The sequence below is a fragment of the Polyodon spathula genome, chromosome 18 (genome assembly GCF_017654505.1).
Source record: "Polyodon spathula isolate WHYD16114869_AA chromosome 18, ASM1765450v1, whole genome shotgun sequence".
Classification (NCBI taxonomy): Eukaryota; Metazoa; Chordata; class Actinopteri; order Acipenseriformes; family Polyodontidae; genus Polyodon; species Polyodon spathula.
In genome coordinates, this window is record NC_054551.1 from 22764413 (window position 1) to 22775017 (window position 10605).

Consider the following 10605-nt stretch of genomic DNA (forward strand, 5'->3'; position numbering starts at 1 on the left):
CCTAATTCTAGTTAAGTCACAAAAGTTCAGGAGGGAGCTTCACATGATACCCCAAAGCCATGTGCCCCTGTACTTTAATATCCTTGGATGAAAGTAATAGTAATACTTATGTGCTATTGAGTTAAAGTTAAAAAAGCATTTTAAACCCAGTTGACATCTGTAAATGAGAATGTAGAGATTTGGCAAGAGAGTCTCACTATAGTTTGGGGGTGGCATCTGGTTGTGATGCAGATGTGTGATTCAGTGTTCATGCCACCCAACCTAGAGGATAAAGTTCTTCAGGATTTGCTTTGGTCTAAAAAATGTAAAAACATTTAATGTGGTTGGATTTGTCCAATAATTGATTAAAGTTTTCTGGTGTATAGCAAACAGAATTGACATTTGTGATTGCGATATGTTCTTGAGTCAGTTAGCAAGTGATTCCATTAAACAGTTTTCATCTAATGTTACTAGAATTCTCTGGGTTCATTTTGGGTTTAAGAAGATTGAGAGTGTGGTTTAACTTCACATAGAATTACCTTAATAAACTGTCAATAAATAATAAATAATAAATAATAATAATAATAATAATAAATAATAATAAATAATAATAATAATAAAACAAGCTGTTGAGGCATCAGTTGCATATTATGTGTTTATGCAAAAACTGTACATTTGTTTACTTTAACACACAATCAAAATAATAATCTCCAAGCCCATAAAGATAATGACAATGTTGATTCTGAGTAGGCTGATGAGTACTGGTGTGTGGGCTCAGCAGCAATCCACGCTCAGGCCAGAGCTGCATGATGTGACTCAAGTGATTTATACTGCTGGCAATGACCATCTGCTGTTTAACAGTGAGCGGCAAGCGATGGATGGAATTTAAACCAAATACAATTGTCACCTGTTAACCTTTCTTTAGGTTTTTTGTTATTGGCATATCTGTTTTCGGCCTAAATAAGATATAGTAATGATTCCTGAGAACAATTAAAAAGGGGGGTGGGGGGTGGTGGTGGCTGCAGTTTATTAATGTACATATTGACTAGTTGTGTTTCAAACCCAACTTATCTCCACCACAATAAAAGGTCTGTCCATCAATTGATTTTATGCTTCCACAGAGCATTAGTAATTTTATCAGCCTCAGAGTAGATGACTCAGAGTAGTCCTTGACTGGAATGCATTTATAGCTACAATGGTCCTCCACGGTCCAGGAATCAGGGAGTGTTCAACACAAACCAGCTTTGAAGACTGAACAGGAACTGATTCTGTATTTGAAATGTAATAACCAAAAGGATATACTGTATATGAAAAATTGTGGATTGGTGCTGTTTACTGGCTAATGTTTTCACATGACCAGCAATCATAATTGAATAAGAAATTATTTTACATTTTAGTAATTCAAATGAAGTTACATATTACCCACATTCTCTCTCTCTCTCTCTCTCTCTCTCTCTCTCTCTCTCTCTCTCTCTCTCTCTCTCTCTCTATCTATCTATCTATATATATATATACACATATGCAGTATATGGTATGTATGTATTATGCATAAAAAAATAGAATCCATAGGTACAGTATGTAAATATAGAATATATATAAATTTATTTATTGTCTTTCTCTTCATTTTAATAAAGTTTCGTCAGAATTGCATTTTAGTTTCACAGGGCACTTTAGACAGCATTTTAAATATTATAAATTATTATTTACAGCTTGAAATTAAATAGTTGCTTAAAATATATTCTTACACCAGCAACAGGGTGTGGTTAAAACACTTTTAGTAGGTGTCACAGTACTCATATCAAATTTCCTATGACATTTGCATTACATAGTCAAAGCAGCTCAATATAGTACTGTAAAATATCTAAAGCAAAAAAAAAAATGACTTTAGAAAGTTACTTTCTCTGCGTCATCTCCCACAGATCCTCTCATAAACTTTATTCTTTAAAACAAGTTTATCTGGCCTGAAGGCTGGACGGGCGTCTGATAGATATGGTTGTATCTAACCTAGCTCTTTTGGAGCTGTTGTCCATATGACTTCTTCCTGCTTGCCTCCACACTGTGTTGACTTGGCTTTTCCTGCAAGCCCGTTGTTTCCTGTTATATCACTGGATGTGTTCATGTGTGAGATTTCTGGCTGGAGCTCTGTTTCTGGATGCAGCTACACATGGGGTTCTTTGTCAGCTCCTGGTAGATAGATGATTTTAGAAATCTCGAGTAAGAGTCTTTCTCCATGAGAGTATAGATTTTATTCTGTGCTAGGTCGAAGCATGAAAGTGAGGGGTGTAGAAGGTTATTCTTCGTAATCTTTTTTGTTTCGTGATCAATATTGACCTATAAAACAGACAGAAGAGATATATATATTTAATACTAGAGCATATGTAGCCATGCCTACTCTCAACATAATTGAGTTTTATATATATATATATATATATATATATATATATATATATATATATATATATATATATATATATATATATATATATATACATACATACATACACATATTTATATGTTAACAAACAGATCTAAGTTGGTACTTTTTCAAAGCAAAAATGTTTGGCATTATTTGTCTTGATATTATTTAATAAGGTATTGTTTAACTCACCTCTTTTGGTGCATCATTTTCAAAATATTCTTCATAAATGTTCTTTGCCTTGGATGACAGCTTTGCAGATGACTTGGTATTCTTGTAATCCTCACAGGCAAGCCAGAACTCAATGTTTTCCTCGCTAAACTCAGACTTCAAGAAAGCTCTGAAGGCAGCCAAACCATCTATCAAAAAAAAAAGAAACCACATTTAATATATTTTGCTCTTCTAAAAAGAGAAATTACCATGTGGGCTTTTGGCCCAAGAACCCTAGCAACAGACTCATACAGTTAATTACAGATGTGATTCACCATTAGATTCCTGTATTAGAAAATGTCTGAACCCTCAGAATCGCTTAACCTTTCTGATGTTTACGCCGCTAGATAAATATATTTATTTATATTATATTTATTTATATTACATACATAGTAGTAGTTGAAGAGTTGGTCTTAGTTACTGTATTGAGCTATGTTTTGTCCAGTGGGCATTAAACATCAACTAAAACAAAATTATTTTTTATCTTGAACCCAGCTTTCTATGTTTAATTACTTATCTTATTGCTTAGATACCACAAAACAGAAGATATGTGGAGATTCCGGACTGACTCTGACCTCTGGTTACATTTGACCGGTCAAGCATTAAGCAATTTCCCTAGGCATTTAAGCTGTAATGAAATGTTATTAGACTTACGTTTATTTGTCAGGAGTTTGTCAAAGGTCTCTCTCCACTCCAATGCTTCCTCTAGGGAGGGTCTAATAAAAAAACAATAGCCTGGTAAATTACAGTGTTTCACAATAAGTTCATTTCCTGTTGCCTTATGGATTACCGAAGACTGTAATATTGAGATCTAAATTGTACTGAATTAAAACAATTTTCTAAGTTGTAGATAGTGAAATTAGCACTAGACTTATACCCTATGGTTGTTTTTATTCTTAACACCATCAATAACTTCATATTTAATTTCATATTTAAACATACTTACAATTTTTACAAATAACAAATAAAAAATAGCAACTGTTTTTTATATAAAATGAAAAAAAAAAAAAAAAAAAAAAACTCTCTTACCTGAGTTTATATGCTTTGCTTGAATGTCCAGGGTTGCTGGAAGCATCAGACTTTTGAAGAAAAATGCTCAAACGCGCCTTCAACCCCTTTGCCCTGAAATAAAGAAATTATGCATTTATTAGATCAATCAAGAAGAACATATTTAGGAGTTATATCATTATTTTGTTATATAAATTGATTACACTTGTTTTTTTATTGTTTTGCTATTCATGAACTGTGCATTTGGTATAAGCATTATTAAAGCAAATATAATCTAAGTTCATATAAAATCCTCTCTAATGATGATATGTGATTTGTCTGAACCTCAGATTTCAAAAAAAGGTATCTAGTTCTTTAGGATGAAGTGAAACCTTTCAGTAAGACTACATGTATTACCACCCCACCCCCCAGCAATAACATCAACCAGTTCATTATGTGATACATGCTCGTTATCCATTACTGAACTAAGACCAGTATAATCAAAGCGCTTGTTAGTACTGTAAGTTCATCTTTTCTTAAAATAAAATTTTAAGAAAAATAATATTTATTATCACAATTTTATAAATAAAAAAGAACATACCTCTCAAGGCAATTGTTTGGCAGTGATTCCAATGCTTTGCACATTTTCATAGAAATATGACAGAGCTTTAGGTTCCTTTGTGTTGTTTAGCAGTAAGAGTGCTATCAAATGTGGTTTCTGAAGGCTGAGTCTGGGAATATTGTCATATATGGAGAAGGAGGCTTGACATCACCAATGCAGACAACCAATCAGTGAGCCACTCTGGGGGAGTAGGCAAGGTTAGGGTAAGCAAGAAGCTAAGGTAATTGCTCAATGACTGGATGAGGTTGTTATTGTCTATGGTTTTTCCTATAATTTTGATTATTTTTTGCAAAGATAACTTGCTGTCCTCTTTTTTTTAGTGAACATTTTCTTCAGCAGCAGTACGTTCATGTGCTGAACTACAACGAACATATTACTGTAATGTGCATGAACTACATAAAATTTGCTTTTGTACCGAAAACTATATATATATATATATATATAATATAATATATATATATATATATATATATATATATATATATATATATATATATATTAAACTGTGTTTATTACTAAAAAGGCAATATAACTAAAACATGTTTGTACAAAAATTCCTTTCAATTTTTAAAATTAAGATTTTATTTGCACTTTTCCCCAGCCGAAAACCACTACTCCTGCTAGAGCCCTATATGCTGAACTTCTCATCTCCACCCTCCCATCTGACTCCCACGTAGCAGTAGTTTATTATTAACAGCTGATGGGGACAGGAGGGATATTATTACCTTTAATACAAAAAGAATCAGTCAAAAAGATAGTAAAAGTAAAAGAAAAAGTTTAAGAAATAGCATTCACTACAGTGAAACAATACAGGAGCAATAATAATTTTGCTATGCTAATGCAAGAAAAGGGAATGTTTTTAAACATTGTAAGCATAATATTGAAAACTACAGTCAATGGTCAATGGTTGCTAGTTGTCGTTTAATTAAGCGTGGCAAGTTTTACACACAAAGTAGAGATAAAACTGATAAAACTGAGTTTGCTGATCAGTTGTTTCACTTTTTAATGAAGGACAAAAGCAGTACTAACAATGTGTTTAGCACTATTTAAAATTGAAGAATTGTTACCTATCTGTTGCATGAAAGCATTCTGAATGATTAGTTAAATCATTGGAGATACAATCCATCTTACTGTGGCTTCACTCAAAGGTAAGATGGAGGAGTGCATTTTAGTATGTTTTTGCATGACGCCGACATTTTAGTTCAAATATATCCACAATTTAATATTTTGAGGAAATATGTATCTGTTTAGTACTGTATGTAAATAATAATAATATAACTAAGGCTACGATTTTGGCACGGTAATTTGTAGTACATTTCACTGGTGAGGTGTGGCAAAAAAACAAGAATTCACAGAAAGTTCACCAAATAATGTAGTTTTAGGTATATCAACATACACAATAGATTAGATATAGTACACCAAAACCAATAACATAAAGACTATTGCTTTTAACTACTGACCAGTTTAAATATTACTTTAGATTACAAAATTTACAGTACACATTTCAGACTCAGACATAATTTCTGGTCGGAGTCATGGGCCTCCAACCCGGTGCGACAAGTTGAAATGACGTCATCTACAATCTTGAGATGTGTGTCTTTTTTGGAAAGGCGTACAGCCTTAACAGATTGTCAAACCTTTCATCTGTCATTGTAAATGACCTAAAATATTTCTCACTGTCACATACATGCAGCTCGCTAAATAATGTTTGAAATTCTCCCTTTTGGGCTCTATCGACAGGACAGAGCAACAATGTCAATTAACATGAACTCTGTGACAAAATCATAGCTTTACTTATAGCTAGTGTTCCACATTTCCGGTTTATTCCAAATTTTTTATCTACTATTCAATATTTTTCCGGTATTATTTTCTAGGAAATAAAAAATTGTTTTATTTTGACTCCAACATTGTAATAAGCAGCCTTACATTGCATCCCAGTACGTTTAGACATCAGAGGATCACACTGGTTCTGTGTTCATAAACACATTATCACCTACTTTTATTCACCAATCAAAGTCTGATTATTGTGGCAAGTGCTGGGTGTGGTGATTGATCAAAAAAAATTAAATACTTTCACAAAAATATAATATTTTGAGTGGATGAGGAATGGGGAGAAAACGTAAATCAATTTATGAATATTCATAAGAAAACAAATGTTTCGAAGTATACAAAAAGCCAAATAGCAGAAGTGGGCCAGATGAGTCAAAGGATACATAGCATTGCAAATACTGCTGCATTAATGTACATGTTCGTGCTGACAGAATAAAAGGACAACATGTTTCAATTAAAACCTATATTTTTTTACCAATTGTTTACTTATTTGTTAACTATTTTTTACAGGTAATTTAACATGGGTATTGAGATTATGATCCTGTCTGACCAGAGTTGTCTTTCCTTACGTACTTTACTGCTTACATTTACAAGAATATTTGATTAGTCATATTTAATTTTTAAAGGGATTTTTGTGAATTCCACCCACGGCAGCTAGAAACCATCAATGATGATGATGTCAAAACTCATACACATGTAGGTAGTTCTTGTTCAGAAAGTCATTGTTTTGCTCTGTGTTTAATAAAAAATAAGAGAATCATGTGTAATACACAATAAAGAAATCAAGTTGTCCTTGAGCACCTAGATCTAACCAGTAATGTCAACTAATTGTTGTCACCACTGTTGTCATTGGCAATTCATTTAAGGGACGCCCCCTATTATATTTTCTCTCTCTCTCTCTCTCTCTCTCTCTCTCTCTCTCTCTCTCTCTCTCTCTCTCTCTCATTATCTATTTCCAGGAAATGTGGAAACATTCTAACAATACAATATAAAAATATGATGCTAATGTATTTTATATACATATTCATCAGATAAAAGGGTTGTAGTTCACCAAAACTCTTCCAAATTTTTATTTTTTTTTATTATTGGCCAGTGATATGTGTAAAAATAATCAATTCAGCCTAGACAGACTTAATACTCTGTCAAACTGAGACTAAAAATACATGGCATCTACTGAGCTCTGCTGAATAAAAAATATCCTAATAAAAACAGAGTTTCTGTAAAAACATGGATATTTATGTAACTTTTTGTTTGTGATTTGTCTGTGCAGTCTATTTTCCAAGTGACAACAGTTTGTTAACAGCTTTTATTTCCCATTACATCACAACTCAGCTTCCCTGGGTAAAAATGAAATGTTTCTGAGATACTTATAATCAGCAATCTATTATCGTCCTGGGACCATTTTGTACCCTTATTCTTGGAAAACAAAAACATCCCAAAACAAATCATAAACCTCTAGTAGAGCACAAGCTGTCAATGCATTTTTGCTGTTGTTGTTATTGCCTTTATTGAAGACTTATGATAAAAGTAATATAATCTACCACATCAATCACTTCCCTTGTCTGTGCACTGTATATTCAGCCTGGTAATGTGCCAGTTTGTCCACAGGTCAAAAATATGTACTGAGTGTATTTACTTCTTTGCTCTCTGATAGTGTTCCAGTGGTTCAAATCAGTTAGTTTATCTTGGAACTTAAAGAGATTTTAAAGGGACTTTATACATATGTTTCAGGTTTTACACACAAAGTAACTAATTTGAGTAGATTATCAAGTGCTGTTGAACATTACTACATTACTCCAAACTTTTCCTTTTTTTAAATTAAGGAAAAATAAGTACTAATTCTATAAAGAAGTATTAAGAGCAACCACCATCAAATGAACAGATTATGTGCTTCAAGTTTCCTTATCTACTGCTGGCCATACACAATAAAAGTGCATTATATTTATTTTGTTTTCTGTTAGTGTAAATAGCTCATCATGGAGTCTATTTTAATGACCATGAAAAACAATGGCAGACCTTAAACCATTACCTTAACATAAATAAACATGGGTTTTCTAAGAACTTCATTTCACTGCATTTTTTTTTTAATTTCATGGAGTAATGTTTGTGTGTCCCTAAATAGCCTGTCTGGAAAACCCTATTTGGATTAAACAGGTTTCCACCCCTATGTGTGTTTTGCATAATTCTGTATTGCTGTTTCTGCTTAGATCATAGAGTAATGAATTCAGTATTTTGCAGGCATTTAGACTTTAATTAATTTGATTAAAATAATATGTTCTTATTATGTAACACCAATTTAACATTGCAATACTTGAGTGATATACAACTGTCATCAATAGATTCTTTTTATGAACAGGAAATTCTTATATATAGTTGTAGTCAAAAGTTTACATATCCCAATGGATGTATATGTGTAATGTATAATTTCTAATAAATTTGAAAACAAATAATTATATGAACAAATTTTGCTTTTGTGCATGAGGGAAAAAAAGTTACAAGAAATAGATGTCTACAATTATTTATTTCAGCAATTTTTAATGCAAAACTCCAAAAATGCTAATTCAAAAGTATTCATACCCTGACAAAGACAATGCAATTAATAGCTAGTTGAGGCACCTTTAGCAATAATAATCAATTTTAAATGATTAGGATATTTGACAATTAGCTTTGGGCATGATTCTTTAGTGATTTTTGACCATTCTTCAATGCAAAATTGTTCCAGTTCTTCAAATTCTGAGGACTTCTCTTATGCGCATTCTTCAGCTCATACTATAAAATCACAAATCGGATTTAGATCGGGACTGACTAGGCCATTCCAGAACCTTGATTTTATTCTTCTTTAACCATTCTGAAGTAGATTTTGATGTGTGCTTTGGATCGTTTTCGTGTTGTCCAGTTGCACTTTCAGTATCTTTTGGTATACTATGGAATCCATTTTTTATCATATAGTGGAACAAAATTTCCTGTGCCACTAGAGGAAAAACAGCCCCATAGAAGGATATTACCACCTCCATGTTTGACAGTAGGTATGGTGTTCTTTTCTTTCTACGCCTCACCAGACTTTCTCCAAACATAACGACTATCAGCGTGACCAAATAGCTCGATTTTTGTTTCATCAATCCACAAAACCTTTGACCAGAACTCATATCCATCATTCAAATGCCCTTTTGCAAACTTTAAGTGATTGTCCTTGTGACGTTTTCCTAAGAGTGGCTTTTTCCTTGGCATGTGACCATTGAGACCTCCACCATGCAATACTCGCCCTGTGGTTGAAATGGAAACCCCAGTCTCACTTGTAGACAATTCACTCTGAATATATCTGGCATTCAATCTCAGATTGTTGTTAACCTCCCTCACAATTCTTCTACTTGTTCTTGGTGAAAGAACCTTCTTTCTTCCAGACCGAGGGAGCATTGTGACAGTACCATGAGTCTTGTACTTCTTGATAATAGAAACAATAGTTGTATACCAATAGTGGAATATTGAAATGCTTGGAAACCTTCTTGTATCCTTTTCCAGTTTAATGCCAAGAAGGCCTTCAGATAGCTCTTTACTTTTTTCCATAGTTACTTGGTAATGACAGTAATCTTCCTATGCCTAACCCTTTTATACTCTAAGAATGTTCCCCTACAATCCAGCATTTTCTAGAATTTTCTAAAATTAGATTCTGAATATTGAAATGTCTACCACTTTGTAGACCATCTTAGCATCAAAGGGTATGAACACTTTTGAATGAGCATTTTTGCAAAAATCTCTATCTATCTATCTATCTATCTATCTATCTATCTATCTATCTATCTATCTATCTATCTATCTATCAAATTAAGTTCAGGACACATACTAGAATTAAGTGTAATGTGTACCAAACATTATAAAAATAGTGTACTCACTATTTTTCTTGTCTTATGTGCTTTGTCTTACTGGTATATAATTTTACATGACACAGACACGGGTTCAACTGTATTTTTTGAACAGAAACTAAATCTTATGACAATGTAAATGGGCACAAATATGCTTCCCTGGGCAATTCAAACTATTTATGAATGCAAGAATCAGTTATATAATGACACGTTACTGTTAACATTGCTTTACCCTAGTTTTATGGCAAATCCGCCAGGTCCAAATGAAAGGTAAAGGGTTGAAGTATATTTGATGGCAGCTTGTCACATAAAGCTTTGAGACGACAGAGATTTTGGCATCATTCATTAATCTATGACTGCTGCTTTGTAAACCTGATGGTATTCATCCTTTGGAAGTAGTTATTTAAATGATGCAGAAATCATAATAATAATTATTATTATTATTAATATATTATTATATATATAAAAATACTTAAAAGATAAAAATCGATTATAAAATAAATGAATATATTATTTTTTATGAATTTTCTATTTTTAGCTAATGTATTATATTTCGGCCTTCTGATTTTCAGTTTTCACCAATAAAATCCAATAAAACACCCCTGATACAAAACAAATTAAATCGATGGATAGCCAATAAACACTGGAAAACACCGGAAAAACTGTGGAAATGGTTAATCAATTCACACTGACTTTACCCT

The 10605-nt window shown here is 32.6% G+C and overlaps 1 protein-coding gene across 1 annotated transcript; it reads right to left on the reverse strand.

Moving 5' to 3' along the window:
• Positions 1-1595: 1595 nt before the first annotated feature.
• LOC121330594 (regulator of G-protein signaling 5-like) lies at positions 1596-4296 on the reverse strand. Its single transcript, XM_041277223.1, has 5 exons — positions 4194-4296; positions 3635-3727; positions 3260-3321; positions 2588-2754; positions 1596-2310 (listed from the first exon to the last, which is right to left on the reverse strand). Exons 1-5 carry the CDS (start codon positions 4241-4243, stop codon positions 2095-2097), a joined length of 588 nt encoding a protein of 195 aa, XP_041133157.1. The 5' UTR covers positions 4244-4296; the 3' UTR covers positions 1596-2094.
• Positions 4297-10605: the final 6309 nt, after the last annotated feature.